At 39.3% G+C, this 15,494-nt stretch overlaps 4 protein-coding genes across 7 annotated transcripts; 2 read left to right on the top strand and 2 right to left on the bottom strand.

Moving 5' to 3' along the window:
* Nucleotides 1-643: 643 nt before the first annotated feature.
* Nucleotides 644-3,821, bottom strand: LOC122526935 (UBX domain-containing protein 4). Of its 3 annotated transcripts, XM_043650621.1 has the most exons (8): nucleotides 3,734-3,821; nucleotides 3,411-3,496; nucleotides 3,097-3,231; nucleotides 2,548-2,960; nucleotides 2,197-2,472; nucleotides 1,826-2,125; nucleotides 1,515-1,744; nucleotides 644-1,452 (listed from the first exon to the last, which is right to left on the bottom strand). In XM_043650621.1, the coding sequence occupies exons 2-8, from the start codon at nucleotides 3,490-3,492 to the stop codon at nucleotides 1,317-1,319; spliced, it is 1,572 nt and encodes a 523-aa protein (XP_043506556.1). In that variant the 5' UTR covers nucleotides 3,493-3,496; nucleotides 3,734-3,821; the 3' UTR covers nucleotides 644-1,316. The 3 variants fall into 3 exon arrangements, with proteins under 3 accessions (XP_043506556.1, XP_043506557.1, XP_043506555.1); XM_043650622.1 differs by lacking the exon at nucleotides 3,734-3,821 and having other exon boundaries at nucleotides 644-1,443; nucleotides 3,411-3,665; XM_043650620.1 differs by lacking the exon at nucleotides 3,734-3,821 and having other exon boundaries at nucleotides 3,411-3,654.
* Nucleotides 3,822-4,133: 312 nt separating this feature from the next.
* On the top strand, nucleotides 4,134-8,186 carry LOC122526934 (partitioning defective 3 homolog). The gene is made up of 2 exons (XM_043650619.1): nucleotides 4,134-7,932; nucleotides 8,014-8,186. The coding sequence occupies exon 1, from the start codon at nucleotides 4,606-4,608 to the stop codon at nucleotides 7,477-7,479; it is 2,874 nt and encodes a 957-aa protein (XP_043506554.1). The 5' UTR covers nucleotides 4,134-4,605; the 3' UTR covers nucleotides 7,480-7,932; nucleotides 8,014-8,186.
* Nucleotides 7,657-8,790, top strand: LOC122526925 (39S ribosomal protein L10, mitochondrial). Its single transcript, XM_043650608.1, has 3 exons — nucleotides 7,657-7,705; nucleotides 8,014-8,520; nucleotides 8,579-8,790. Exons 1-3 carry the CDS (start codon nucleotides 7,657-7,659, stop codon nucleotides 8,788-8,790), a joined length of 768 nt encoding a protein of 255 aa, XP_043506543.1.
* Nucleotides 8,570-15,157, bottom strand: LOC122526933. 2 transcript variants are annotated; one of them, XM_043650617.1, is made up of 10 exons: nucleotides 14,651-15,157; nucleotides 11,315-14,568; nucleotides 10,948-11,189; nucleotides 10,673-10,850; nucleotides 10,457-10,608; nucleotides 10,202-10,386; nucleotides 10,024-10,135; nucleotides 9,770-9,952; nucleotides 9,437-9,679; nucleotides 8,570-9,333 (listed from the first exon to the last, which is right to left on the bottom strand). In XM_043650617.1, the coding sequence occupies exons 2-10, from the start codon at nucleotides 14,445-14,447 to the stop codon at nucleotides 9,253-9,255; spliced, it is 4,509 nt and encodes a 1,502-aa protein (XP_043506552.1). In that variant the 5' UTR covers nucleotides 14,448-14,568; nucleotides 14,651-15,157; the 3' UTR covers nucleotides 8,570-9,252. The 2 variants fall into 2 exon arrangements, with proteins under 2 accessions (XP_043506552.1, XP_043506553.1); XM_043650618.1 differs by having other exon boundaries at nucleotides 10,202-10,377; nucleotides 11,315-15,157.
* Between the last annotated feature and the right edge of the window lie 337 nt (nucleotides 15,158-15,494).

Genomic DNA, 15,494 nt, shown 5'->3' with positions numbered 1-15,494 from the left:
CTGCAGCTAGCCAAGTTGTGATTCTTCTTGAGTGAATCAAACCAAAGATATTGGCGAACGATTGATTCTGACTCAAATTTATTTATATCCATCATAATTCATGTTAATTCATCCACTTTTTATTTCGATACAATATAAAACAGAAAAAACAAAATAAAATCTTTTGTCTTCGGAGAAATGCATTGCAATGAAGCATAGCAGACATTAAGTCGTTGAAAGGACTTGTAGGTGTGTCTGTAAGCTCACGTTACCTAACGACACTCCTCTCACAGATTTTACAATATGTTATGCTGCCAGAAAGCTGACACTTTTAAAGGAACAAGTCGGCCAAAATGTTTGTTAATTTTACGCTTAATTGGTGCCACAATCGATAGCACCAAGATAGGAAGGAATAAATTATCGATTCCTTTGAATGCGTCAAACGGAGCAGTCGAGACACTTCTCTGGCATTTATGTTCTATCGTTTCCTTGAACATATTTTTGGAATCATATTTCATCACATGAAAAATCGCACGTCATGATTCCATGTTCTCACCGTTGTAATAAACTGTTGTGTATCATCTTACCAGCTACTTGGTGCCATTAACTGTACAGCTTGCGGAATAATCTACATAGGACGTAACAAGAAAACTGACGACTTGTATAAATTTTTTATATATTTTTTTATTATTTATATAATAACAGAATAAAAGCTTTCTATATAATCGATACATTTTGCTCTTTATTGTAAAATAAAATGTAATGTGATTGCTATCCTTAATATAATTCTTGTTACCCGAAAATATATTATAACTTTGATTAATGTGATATAACAAAATAATTTGTATTTCAAAGAAATCTCAAAACATATAATATAACTTAAAACCCACAATAAATTTAATACTCGTACTACAAATATAAGGATGTATATTTCATGTCCTTTTCAGAATGTAAACTTATCTGTCGTATCGCAATTAAATAACTGCGTTTGGTCCTTACATTATTTGTAACAAATTAAAGTTATCATTTTAACGATTTAACATTTAAAATGATACTGGATCGTGAAGAATCAGATATTTCTCTTCAATAAGTATACGACATAAATAAATTTCTTTTTTTGAATAAAATAAGTCGTGATTCGACGTGTCATCATAATTTAATTTAGTAGTAATTTTGATCGTGACGATTGCAGTGCGATAGAACAGAAAGATATAAAAGTTTAACAAAATATATTTTTAAGTGGAGATATTTTTAATTTGTCATTTCTGTATCTAAAGTTCTGATTAATGAAAATTTTGATTAAACTAAATCCCGTTAGAACTTTGATTTATAATAATCTACATTTGTTGCGTTGAATTACCATTCCATGTATTATTCTCATCATTGTCATCTCCACTTGAATGTAGTCTATGTACATTCCCCTCGGTTTTGATGGTTGTATTTCCTTGATTACCCAAATATCTTCTAACCAAACTAAACGACATAAATCATTATCATTCGTTTCTTCTCTTTATTTGCGTAAATAAAAAACCTACCTTGATGAACTAGCAACATTCTGAAGATTCGCTGTAACTGCATTTTCTGCAATGTTCTCTGTATCGTTCTTTTCAACAGAATTACTTGGTTGTTTCGGGATGTTTCTGCGTCCGGTGATATATCCTATTAGGTAGTAGTACACAGCTGTGAAAAGTGCAAAAGTAGACCAAACGAACCGTGGCAAGATACTAACATCTTGCGTAGATGTTACAGTTGTTGTGACGTTCGACTAAAAATTTTAAATCAGGAATTATGAGGAATCTCACACGAATAGGATAAAATGTTTCATTGAAATATGAAATAAAATTACACTTTTCAAAGGCAGGATTAGAATGACTGCTGTAGGAACTAATTCCAATTCTAAGAGAGTTTTATCATCATCTTCATGCATTAATTCCCGTCTTGGAAAAGAGGTTGACATCGCAAATTGACGAAATGGTAAATTAATGTTCTGAACAACGTAAGTACGTAAATCGCGCAAAGTACTTGATGGTTCAAACTGCGCAATGTAAGGATTGCCAGATGGCAATCGGAATTGTATTCTACTGACAGTTGCGGTGGATATCGGTGATTCAGATGATTCTGAATTACATTCTTGCTGTCCATGTTGCTATATTTGACAAGTATATATTTGTACTATATATAAGAAAAATAAGTTTTATATATTTCTTCCATACAAACCTGTTGCATTGCTAATTGTTTTTGTTTCCTTTCTAATTTATCTTGAGCAATTTGTTGCAAAACTTTCTCCCGAGCTGCTGCATCAGCAGCTTTCTCTTTCATTCTCTCTTCATAAGCTTGTTTCACCTCTAGATCTTGCTGCTTTTGCCGCATTTTTTGCATATCGCGACCGATTTTGCGCCGTTCTATTTCTCTTTCTCTATTTTTTCGTTCTTCCTCTTCTATACGTTGTTTTCTTTGTAACTCTATTAGCTGCTGTGCTCTTTTAATTTTTTCCTAGGGATGTACAATATTTTAGTTTTTTTTTTTTTATCATAATAATTTAAATAAGAAATCTTTATGTAATCATACTTCTGGTGTTAATTCTTTGATCGATGTCTCATTTGTATCATTGACTGGCTCTGGTGACTCATTAGTTTTCAAGCTTGTGGATGGTTCTTGTTTAATGTCATTCTTAATTATATTATTACTTTTATCTTCTGATGTAGCTTGAGTTAATGGTACTTCTACACTTGATTTTGTTATGCTATCATTTTTTTTATCTATATCAATTTTTATATTAACATTATTAGCATTGCTGGCAGCAGTAGCTTTTTGTTCTGCATCTATCATATCAAGGGAGGCATTTTTATTTTTTCCTGCTTTTGTTAAAACTAAATCAATCTTAGTAGCTAAATCAGCTGCTGTTGTGCTGCCAGCAATAATTTCCAACGGTGTACCATTATCGCCAATGAAAAACAGGGATGGTACAGGTACCAATTGATCTGGTCAAAAATACTTAGGAAAATATGAAATTTATATGTTATGTATATATCACTATGTATATACTTCTAATTATATATATATATTGTTTTAATAAATCAATTTAAAGATTATCAGAAACATTATATGAAAGGATACAAATCTGAGCAAAAAATCTGTAAGTCTCAGATCCACTTTCCAATCTTATTGCTACAAAATCTTCCTGTTCCAAACGACAAGAAACTTCTGTAGCATTGATTGCTTCTGCAACCCGTGCAGAAGTGTCATCTTTTCCTACAAGTAGATTACAAAGCAATTTGTTTTATTACATTCATAAAACAAATAAGGCATAGTTATTATGATAAAATTTGAAAATAAAGTAAAGTTTATAAGTATATCATAAATTAAATGAAAAACGCATGAAAGCAATAACAGATTGAATAACTCCTTAACCTAACATTATAAATACATACCTTCAATGAATACAACAAAAATTGCTTTTCTAGATTTTGATGTTGCCACTGCCTCATTAATACTACCTTCAAACCACTTCATTTTTCTGCAAAATTAAAAATATCTGTGTTCTATTGTGCTCAGTTGACAATGACGTAATGAAAAAGTGGTTTTAATCACTAGAAATTTTTTTACAACTTGACGTTTCAAAATCTACGTAAGGTTTGGGTAGGTAACTATTGAATTTTATTAACGAACTTAATTCATTGTATTGAGTATGATTGTTTATTTATTTTCGTTCAGTAAAATGTATAATAAAATAACTAAAACAAGTATCTGTAACCTTTCATAATCTTGTATGAATTTGCGAAAATAAGTCTTGTGAAATGCAAGTCAGTATCAGATAAAGTTATTCGTGACTTAAGAATAGTCTTATTGTTAAATCGATGAGAATGCGGCTAGTTGTAAAACAACCTTTAGGTATAAAGATTAGACAAGAACCAATGGATATGAACCATTGATCTAGTGTGACTAGTGTGTAAATAAGGATGTAAGTTAGTGAGTGGAAAAGATAAAATTTATCCATGAACCATTTATTACCACTGTCTCAAGATTAACAGAATTGAACAATGGCTCATTTTGTAAAAAAAGGTAAGTATTAATGCCATTTCTTCTCTTATTAAGCTTATTAAAGTTGAGATGAATGTTGGAAATAGTAGCGGTGAGTTATTCTGTTGGCCACACTGTTTGTATCGCCATGTTCCTTGCTTTTCGTTGATTTGTCAGAAGGAATAGTGGAATAAAATAAGGTAATGGCGAGTGCGTCTGTTCCGCATATTTGATGTTGTGATAAAGTTGGGCGTACGCGTCCGCCTTATCAGTCGTGACAAAGTCTTTTTATTACGAGTATGTCTACTTAATTTACATATATATATACATAGTTTTTAAAGATATAACCGACAATAAAAGGAATAAAGTGTCCAGTGTACGATGTCGGTGATTCATTAGCGGAATATGGAAGTGTACGATAGATAATAAAAGATAATCGTATTGTACGAAAGAAAATTTACAATTTTATATATATATATATTTTGCAACACACATGTTTCTTTCATCGTATTCACTTCCTAAACTTTGAGAAAGAATTTTAAGCATACTATTACATTAGAAATAATCGATAAACGTATAACAAGATAATATGAAATCAGAACGAGCATGAAGGTAACTGTGTGTTTCGACAACGTCAGAGTGGTGGTCCCTTGTGGGGATGGAACCCTACTGGTTAAAGATTTAATGCATGAGGCTATTCTAAGGTATAAAAAGGCAACCGGGAAAAATGATAATGCATTAACTGTAAGTAGTTTGTCCTCCTTAACTGGAGGTGGTCTATTAGATCCAGATGATAGGTTATGTGATGTAGCCGATGACAGAGAGCAGATTGTTGCTCATTTTGTGAATACTGATGTCACACATGCTGGTGGTGATGGAGCAAGTTCAGTTGGAACAAATAGTCCTGATTTTTGTCATCCAGAAAGCAAAGAGCAATCTTACGCAATTGATACACATTCCTCTATTCCTATAAGTGGTATTAAAAGGGAAAGCACCAAAAGATTGTCGATGCATGCACTGTCAAACAGGGAACCTTATTTAACCACATATTCTGCTCAGTCACTTCCCAGAGAGTCTCGGCGTAGAGAACCACTGGGACAAGATGCCAAAGTGTCATTTAAATATGCAAATGCTAATGTAGAACCAGGAGATCAAGGAGAGATTCGAGAAATTGTGATAAAGAATGAAGCAGGGCCACTGGGGCTTCATGTGGTGCCATGTTATGATTTGTTGGGTAATGATCAAGGCCTTAGAGTCGAAGGTATTGAACCAAATGGCAGAATTGCTAAAGATGGGCAAATTGACCTGCATGATAAAATCATTAAAATAAATGGTCACAATCTATTGCATATTCCATTTTCTAAAGTGCAAGATATCTTTCGTACCTGTATGACAGAATCATGCTTGCAAATTTCTGTAGTAAAACATAAGAAACCACATGAAAAATCATTGCATAAAAATCATGGCAATACTAGTGGAGGATCAGAAAGAGAAATTGATGACAGTGTTAAAAGACTTCAATGTAGTAATTACAATTTGCTGCAGACAGCCAATACCCGTAAAATTGGACGTATGATAGAGATAGAATTGACAAAAGGTAGCAATGGCCTTGGATTTAGTGTCACGACACGTGACAATCCTGCAGGAGGTCATTGTCCTATATATATTAAGAATATATTACCAAAAGGTGCTGCAGTTGAAGATGGTAGATTAAGGCCTGGAGATAGACTGTTAGAAGTAAACAATAAAGAAATGACTGGTAAAAGTCAAGCAGAAGTGGTTTCACTTCTCAGAAGTATTTCACCTGGTGGAAAGGTAAGAATGGTGGTATCACGTCAAGAAGAAATTTCCTCCAGTATTTCAGATCCTCATTCTCATAATACTTCTACAAATCAAGCCTCAGAAACTACAGATAATTCAAAATATTGGAATACATTGAATACATCGCCTATAAAAAAGAATACTGAAATGCAGGATAAACTTAATACCCATAATTATGATAATTGCACATTTAAACCAGTGAAATCTCCATCAGAAGATATTGTTTTATCACCGCGTAAAAATCGTATGATATTAACTTTAGACATACCAGTACATGATTCAGAAAAAGCAGGATTAGGTGTTAGTGTTAAGGGGAAGACTACTAACACAGATGAAAACACTAACATGGATCTAGGAATTTTTATTAAAAGTGTTATTCATGGAGGTGCAGCCTCCAGAGATGGAAGATTGAGGACCAATGATCAATTGCTCAATATTAATGGAGTATCATTATTAGGATTATCAAACTCGGATGCAATGGAGACATTGAGAAGAGCAATGCTCAGTACAAACAGTCCTGTAACTGGAGTGATCACTCTTACAATAGCCAGGAGGATATCTTCCTATGATAAAAACTTATCAGAAAATCTGTCCTCTCAATGTAAATTGGAATCGGCTAACAGTATATATATTTCTGACTCCACGAAAGCCAGTGAGGGCAGAGTAAAGGAAAAGAATAGCTTGAACTCTCAGACGGACATTTTAGATAACGGCGGTTTACTGTCTTGTGTGACCGCCTCTCCATGGAATCCAGTTATCGATAGATTAACCGAGCAGTATAATAAGAATAGTTTAAGAAATGAAAGTTATTGCATCGCTACCAATAAGACGTGGATAGAACCTGCAGGCAACGTGAAGAAGATAACGATAGGACAGCGCGATGATCGCACGGAACCAGTATTGCTAGAAGACTCCAATGATCCACAGTGCAATGAAACTAAACGAAACACAGACGATAAAGATAGTCAGTATTCCGGAGATCCGACTTACGATAGTCAATTATCCTTGGAGGAATTTAGTTCCAATAAATTTTCCCGCGACGGTTTAGGTAGGCAGAGTATGTCAGAGAAACGTCACGCTGCTTTAGATGCCAAGAACACAGATACTTATAAGAGAAATAAAAAATTACGGGAAGGACGTGAGAATAAGAATCAGGAACAAGCGAATCAGAAACATTCGAATCAATCGTTCGATTCGGAAGATCCAACCAAAAGAGGATATAAATCGGACACTTACGATAAGAATAAAAATAAAAGCAGCACTATCGAAGGTAGTACGGCAAGTGAAAGCAGTATGAAACGATACGAGAAGTCCGTGGATCCTGCTCAATCGGATTATGTATACACTATACATGGTTGTAATAATAAGTATACTTCACCGAGGAAGCATTGGCTTGTCGATGATGTACATGGCGAAATAACAAGTAGCAATAATTTTAAAGACGGTCGCGAGGGTTTTCCAAATAGTCGGGGGGACGTGAAACAAGCGTCTCTCAATTCTGCTTTAGATGATCGATACAAACGTTCACGAAAGAAAGGTGGCATACGTTCGATGCTTCGATTAGGGAAGAATAGAAAATCGCTCAATTTCGGTGATAGTATAGAAGCTCATCACGAATCCAGTAATTATTGTAGCGGAACGATTAATTATATCGCATAATACACAAAAGGGATAGATACGTATAACGTAGATACGGAATTAAATATAAATGTACTTGTCCATAACACCTAGAAAACACGTATTATACACGAAATATACATATTTTAACACTCATTGCACGTGCGCTCATATACATACATACACACACATACACACACATATAATATGTACTTAAATATGTATGATTTGTCCAAAGTGCCTTACATCATTGCAAAAGATTTATTCTGTATATATTTATAATTTTTATAATTGTCTTTAATTCGTATCGATCATGTATCTATTTTTAAAATAAAATTATGCACTTAATACAAGTAATGTGTAACTAATAATTTATCGATATCCATTAGATTTCTAAAAATTTGATAACACTGAAAATTTTGTAAATTTTAATTTATATTCAAAGAAAGCAGCGTTCGATACAAACAGCGTGTTGCCAAAGTTAAGTGAATTACGGTAGGTACATTAATTAAATAAATTGCGAAGAAATTTATCTTTGTTACAAGTATGATACATGTTCTCTTTTTTCTGTTTTAGCACTTCAGTTAACTCCAAATCAATTACTGTACCAACAGAAGCGTTATCGGGGCAAGATAAACATTAAAAAACCAAAAATATATTTTAAGAAAAAGGTACTAAACGAATTGCTAACTCCGTTCTTTATCAATCCCAACAAGGATAAATCTCTGGAGCAATTTTGTATAGAGTCAGGAGAGAAAGAAATCGAGAAACCGCTTGGACCTTACGATCAAATCATAGCGAGGGAAGTTCGTAATTGGTTTGATAATTCTAAAATGGTTGTTTGCTTGCACGTGAACAGTATAAAAGAGCTGGATGTATTCGATATTAAGGTTGCATTATTCAAAGAAAATATGCATTATAAGTATTATGGGACTCATATTATAAACAATGTTATTAAAAATTCACCTTACGAAGCTCTTGCCCCGTTAGTTAGCAAGTGCACTTCGTTTGTGTTTAGTCCTGTAATAAATACGATTACATTAGGAAAGATTATCAAGAAAAGCAAGAAAATGTTCATAATAGGTACGTAATATGAAGTATGTAATCACAGAACGATTTTTCTAGCTAATTCTTTTTGTAGGTGGAGTGTTGGAAGGATTGGTCTTGAATTCCAGTGATTTTCTGAAATACGGACAAATGGATATGGTGTCAGTACAGTTGGGTTTGGTTCAAGTATTGCAGAATGCGGGAGGCCTTAACCTGAATCAACAACTCACACATCATCAGACGATGTTGGTGTCACGGCTAAAACAGATCGGTACAAATGAAACAATCTCTGACGATAAGAAATAAACAATCAGTGCCTGTATAATTGTAAAACTACCTGTATCTACATATAATTTATTATATGTTCATGCGCACGAAGCTTTGAGTAAAGTAATATTTATTCTCCCCGTGTTCCCTACATTAAAAAATATGAACGATCGTTGGAAACTGAGGTATTTGCCTCTTTATTATTTTTTAAATACTTCCAATTCCATAAAGGACGGTTCCGCGATAAGGTTAATCGTTGAGCAAACAGCCTATGTGACGTATACGTATGTAACTTATCAGTATCAGCTTTATCGGTTATTAAACTCGTTAATAAATACATATCGAGCCATTAGACGCATTGACTAGTGGTTTGCTCCGATACATCAGAACCGTGATAATGGTGTAAAAATATTTTGGCTCATGATGCACTGCTTTCTCTTTGTTGCATTGTATGCGCCGTTGTTCGTACGTCGTTGCAGTAATTGTATCTTCTGACGGTTCTCAGTGACAGTAATTGCAACGGGGATGACACTTGACTCCATTTTCTCCGCATCTACAGCCTCCGGATGTGTCCCCCTTTCCCTGCGAACAACCAAAATACGATCAATAAAGAAATAAAACAATCAAGTTATTATTACACGTATTAACATTTCAATATCGACGTTATTACGTATCGATTACTCACTCCTGGGCCCCAACGCGGGCCTCTCGTTACCCAGCATATTTCAGTTTTGCACATTGAACAGCGTAACCAATCGCAACCCCATTTTTTCATTAAGACAACTGCACAGGTGGGACACGCGAGTGCCTCACCCCTGTCCACCATTTCCTCGAGCATCTCCGCAGTTCTTCGCGATTCTTGATCCGTTTCTTTCGATAATCTTAGTTCTTGTTGGTACTGCTTGCAATTTTTTCCAGCGTGAATGGCCTACGGGAAAAGTATTTTTTAAACATTTGTATTAATGTAATGTATTATTTGAATTTCACTTTTTATTAATATTTGTTAATGTTTTCCAACCTGACAAGTAAGACAATTGTTTGCATTGCATACAGGGCAAAGAAAATTGTTCACATCGTCGTCGTAGATGCACCAACCAGGGCAGTCTGGAGTTTTACAGTGGAACGCGTTATTTCCAGCATTATTTTCCGCTTGAGCGATCGATTTCGCTAAATGTTGCTGATAGACTTCAGGTTCGACGAGCTGAATGATCGTATTGTGATTAAATTTTTGGTGAGTACTTACATTTATTAAAATCTTAGCGATTAACTTACTGCTTTTATTTCACGTTCTTGGAGAGTAGATTCACAGGTATACTGCGAGTCTCTGTAAGGACATTTCACTTCGGCTTCTTCGCAGTATCGAATTGTATTGGCAATACACGATCTAGGGAAAATTGTTCGTTATTAATGTAATGAAACGTATTGTAATTTTATTTCAAATTTAGTCTACCTGCAAAACATATGTAAGCAATCCCTTAAAATCACTCCTTCGCGAGGGCCGTATGTAACGAAGCATACGGGACATTCGATCGGTTCGGAGTTCGGTATAACGTCGCAGTTTTCTAAAGAAATTAATTCCTCGTACCTGTCCATCTTTACTTCCACTGTCGTACTCTCTTCTATCTCCTGCAAGTTCTTTTTTTGCAGTTTGTAGAAAAGATTTTTACTTAGGATATAGAAAAGTATTACAACAATGATTTAATACCTGAGGTTCTTCGACTTCTTCCTGATCTTCTTCTACAATCTGCACAACTTCCGTAGACGCATCATCGTTCACACCGTCGTTCATCATATTTGACACTTTCTCACCTGCACTACTAGCTTTTCCTACATGCATCGCATTTTCAAGTCTTAATTCTGCAAGCAATTGATTGTTAAATTCACTGTTACACGTTTATCATTTGCTTATTATAACTATTACCTGGAGCTACGAGATATAAAAATACCGGTGAACCATTGACAGCCTGTAATTCATTCAGAGTCGCCTCATCGCGATTCGCTAAATTTTTGCCAATAATCCATCGCTGCACGTTCATCGGTATCTCGAATTCTGTGTGTATCTTTGCTTTCAACTCGGCCACCGTCATTCCGCTCGGCAACTGTTATTATATTTGGGCTCAGTAGTACAATATCTAATATCGTCATATGGATTGGCAAACCTTCGCTACCTTGATTTGAGTAGGTAACGCTATTTACCTGAAGAGGTATCGGTCCCTGGTGAGCAAGTTTGTCTTCAATGTACATATTGACTTTAATCAACTGATCTTTGAGACGGGCTGATCGTTGTCGAATCACGGAACAATGGATCTTAAGCCGGGCTAGCTCCTTCGCCAAACCAGCTGCTTGTTGATGGTAACCAGATGCAATTGCCGCCTCTAACTTTCTCAGTAATCGGTTTATGGCCAGTGTGTTCATATTCTTTTCCGCTGAATTGTCATCTGCGACAAACAGAGAGGACACGAACGTTAAAATAGTAACAGGCAGAGGGACAAATTACATTAGACAAATGACTCATTCGAAACATCCCGCAACTATCTGGAACAACCGACTTAGTCGAAGTTACCTTCTTCGCTACTCTCGAACGTGTCTTCTTTCATAGTGAATTTCTGTTCAACTGTCGGTCGTGTTCTCGACACTTTATCGGTACTATCAATTTTCGTAACGCTATTTCGCGAGGAACTAGTAAGTTGTTTGGGCGAGGGTGGAACACGCGCATTCGCGTAGATCGATTGCTCGATCACATTGGCGTAAGTGTTTTCGTTGAGCGCGGATGTTCTCGTCGTTTTTGTCGCCTCGATCTCGGCGAAATCCCGCGGTCTTATCAGCTGAAACGTATTTTTCACCAGTCCAGAACCACCTACGCTCTTCCCGGACGTTTTATAGAGGATATTTTCTTGCTTCCATCCGGAGGTGGACGGTTGTTCTACAGATGTAGATGGCTGATTTAATCGTCGTATATTTCCACTGGTTTGCACAGAACACGACACCTTCTGTTTGTCCAGCTCGTAATCGTTTTGTAACGCTATATTCCCGACCTTCGTTACAGCGGAAACGAAATACGTAGTCTTGCTAGGGGCAGCCGCTGCCTCTTTCTCCAAAGCCGGTTTCTCAGTCACGTCGGTGTTACGTGTCACAATCTTCCCGGGCTTCGAACGCTTTGGTAACGAGTGTTTCATTTCCTTCAACATCTCCTTTAAATCCGTTGTAATTGGATCCTCGATGGTGTTCAATAACGGCGACCTGGTCTTAGCCGATTTCGTTTTCACGTTCTGATCGGCCGGGCGAGAGGCATCCTCGGCGGGTATCGATTTTTCTGACAGCGCGCCGCTCTTTGTCTTAGCGTCTTTCTCCGCTTCCACCAGGATATCGAGCACTTTAGTTACCTTACTTGATATTCCGACTTCCTCCTCCTCGAGAACTTTATTTCTCTGATTATTGTCTGTAGCGTTCGCGCCGGTTGTCCTGCGATCAATAAATTTCAAATCTTTCATACGTAGTTGCTTGTCGATCTCGTCGAATATATCCGAGAATTCTTTTTGAACACCATCGATACGTCGCTTGTCCAGCTTCTTTGGTTCCTCAAAGATGTTCGATGCTGCCTGTTCCTTAGTTTCCACAGAGCCACGAGTAAACAAGGATCTCCGTTGATCCTCGTTACTCGCTTTTCTCTCCTTCTCCTTCCTTTCGTCGGAGATCTCCTGTCTGCATCGAATTTTCTCCTGTATTACAGCCACAGCGCTATCCCTCCGAGCCGCCTGATCGTTCATTCGATTCGCAGCCAGTTGGCTCTGCAAGAACGATATTCTGTTGGAAGTTTCATTCGCCAGCCGATCGTTCTGCTCCTTGGCCGAACTAGCCTTTGCACCCGAAACTTTTGCACCCATCTCCGATCGGGTTTCCGATCGATTTCTAGCTACCTTCTGTTGCGGTGGGAAGTACTTGGATATATCCTTGTCAATGTGACTGGCCTGTCCGCTGGTGGATTGAGTGGAAGATCTCGAATGGTCCTTCCAATCGTTGGCGTACTCGAAAGCCTTCGCGTTCCTCACCACGTCTCGTTCAAATTTCACCGGCTGCGGATCTCTCGTTGCGTTCTTCGCGAAGAAATTGGCGTTCACCGTGACCTTGGTGATGTTGCTGATGGCGTTGAACTTGGAAATCAGAGCCCGCGTGCCACGCCTGGGCGACGAACTTTCCATCGCCGACGTGACGATGTCTTGAACAAGCTCCTCGTTCATCTCGTTCCTTTTCTCGAAAGCGTCCACGAATTTCGACGATTTCAACAGCATCGAGGCTCTCGCTCGTGCCTGTTCCTCTTGAACGATCGCCGCGGCTTCTTTGTCAAGCTCGCTGATGTTCGTCAGGATCGACAGGCCGGATCTTCGTTTTGCTTCCCGCTTTCTGTCCTCCGCTTGACCGCCGCGGTGAAAGAAGCTCAGCCTAGACAAAGACGCATCCACGGAGTAGCCCGTGGAAGAGGACGTGTTCGTAGCAGCGCATTCTTCTTTTAATTCGATCGTCGAGCTTGTTGGGCCTCGGAGGACATCGCCCCTCCTCGACGTTCCGGAATCTCGAGAATGTTCGAAGACGCTCCGTTTGTACCAAGGTCGTGGCATGGCTGTGCTCAGAGTTCCAATGCCAGGCGGCACAGTCTGGTTCGTCTCGTGAAGAACGGCAATGTCCGACGAGCCAGTGCTCGTATCCCTCGCGTTCTTCTCCTTCGTCACTCGTTTCAATTCCCTTTTCGGCAGCAGAACGCCCCCTTGAAGGACCAGCGTGTCGTTGCTCAGAGTTTGCACGTCCTCGTTGGTGTCTGCTCGCGTTTCCACATCCATTCCGCCATCTGTAATCTGTTCCTCGCACGTTTTCTCAAACGAATTACTACCATCGACGATCTTCTCCGGTGGTTTCGGCGCGCGTCGCTTTCGCCTGCTGCTGTTCCTCGGCGTCGTTTCCCGTGCATCTACCTCCGTTGCTTTGATCGAAGCGACTGGTGGATTCGGCGCTCGTCGTTTCCCTTTCACGTGTACCCTCCTGCGGGCGGAGTTCACGCTGTAATGAGCTTTCCGTTCGTCCAACCTCTTTAGCGATTCCAACAGCTGCCGATCGGGAAGCGGTAAATTTCCACAAGAGTTGAAGGTAGTCGACGGTTGCAGCGAGTATCTCGCAGTAATGTCCCTTCTGTGAGAGTGAGCGTTCGCAGGTAGCGTGCAAGCAACATCCGCCAGATCGTTCTCTTTGTTGCCAATCTTTGTAACCTTCGAAGCTCCAGCCGCGAACGGGCCAACTTCGGCCGCTTGCTCTATTATGTCCAACGATAATCCATTGCATTCGCTCAAGGTGCCAGCGTGAAAGGCGAAACTGCGAACGGTGGTCGTACTGTAAAACGTGTCTACGCTCTCGGCGCTCGACGAGACGCTCCGTTGCCGGCCGTTCTCATTCTCTTCTCGGTATTTGTCTCCGGTGGTCTTTCGCCTCTTCTCCGCGGTGGACTCTCGATTACCGGACCGTTTGAACCACTTAAACAGGGAGAATCTCGCGTTGCCACGTCCCGCGTCGTGAACGTTGCGCGGCTCCTGGCCTAAGAAGGACGCCTCCGTCGGGACAACGTCCGACGTTCTTCCTTCCCGGTCGCTGATCCGCACGCCATTGGAGAATGTGCTCGCCTCGATGCTGCATGCGGCTCGCTGTACCATTCTTACTCACCGCATATTTCCTCTCGCAGCCAGCTCCGCCCCACTGCTCATCCGCGGCTCTGCGGATAGTTCTTTATTTAGATTCACTCGAATGTGGTTTTAACTTCCTTCCAGTTCGTCTCTATAGATAAAGGGAAACTCGTGCAACTCGAGTCGAAGAATCGCGTCTTCTGGCACACACACACACACGCATACATACATACATACATACACACACGATACACGGCTCTCGATTTCACGTTAGAATCCGCAATCCCGTTTTCTCTCGAGGGGTCTTAATCCAATCTGTCCCCGAGCTCTCTATCCATCCTCTGATGCCTCTCTAGTTTCTCGTTGTTTTTAGTCTGTCCTCGGCGACGCGAGGCAAAAGGGAAATTCAACAGACAACGAAACGGTTGCCGGCTACGGGCGGAAACTTGCGCGGAACATCGTGTTCCGATCGAGTTACGCGTTTCCACGGCGTGTACGTGCGAGGAATGTATCGCGGAACGGTAAATCGACTGACGAATTTCGCTGCGAAACCGTTCGGCGACGCTGCCGAACACGCACGACAAAGATGCTCTCACACTTCACTATTAATAGACGGGCCTTCTCCTGCCCGTCGGTTATTTTCAAGTCCACTCTTGCTGTCTGCGCGCCCGCTGTCCGAAATCAAAACAGAGAAATACGGCCGTACGTACGCGCGCGTCTTTCAATCGCCAGCGCTAGCCTTTCGTTCGCGACGTATTCTTACGTTCGTTGCGTTCGCAGAAACTTCGATTCTTTCTACGGCTCTTATTTCAGCTGCGACGATACTCGCTTTATACTCGAAGGGAATGAAATGAACCTACGAGACGCGAACTAGTATTATACTAACTTTTGAAAAGTTACCTGAACGACTAACATTGCGATATAGATTGATTTAAATTTTTGTCACGCTTGTTAGCTTTTCGACTGATCCTGAAATAAGGTTACGGTGTAAATCACGATTGACGCGAGTACTTAATAAACCGTGCGCCGGATTTATATACAAACAGCTTAAACTGTCCGATTTACACCGTCGCTGAG

The sequence above is a fragment of the Frieseomelitta varia genome, unplaced genomic scaffold (genome assembly GCF_011392965.1).
Source record: "Frieseomelitta varia isolate USP_RPSP 00005682 unplaced genomic scaffold, Fvar_1.2 scaffold_203, whole genome shotgun sequence".
Lineage (NCBI taxonomy): Eukaryota > Metazoa > Arthropoda > Insecta > Hymenoptera > Apidae > Frieseomelitta > Frieseomelitta varia.
The sequence above is the reverse complement of the archived record's forward strand: the minus strand, read 5'-3'. Positions and strand labels throughout refer to the sequence as shown.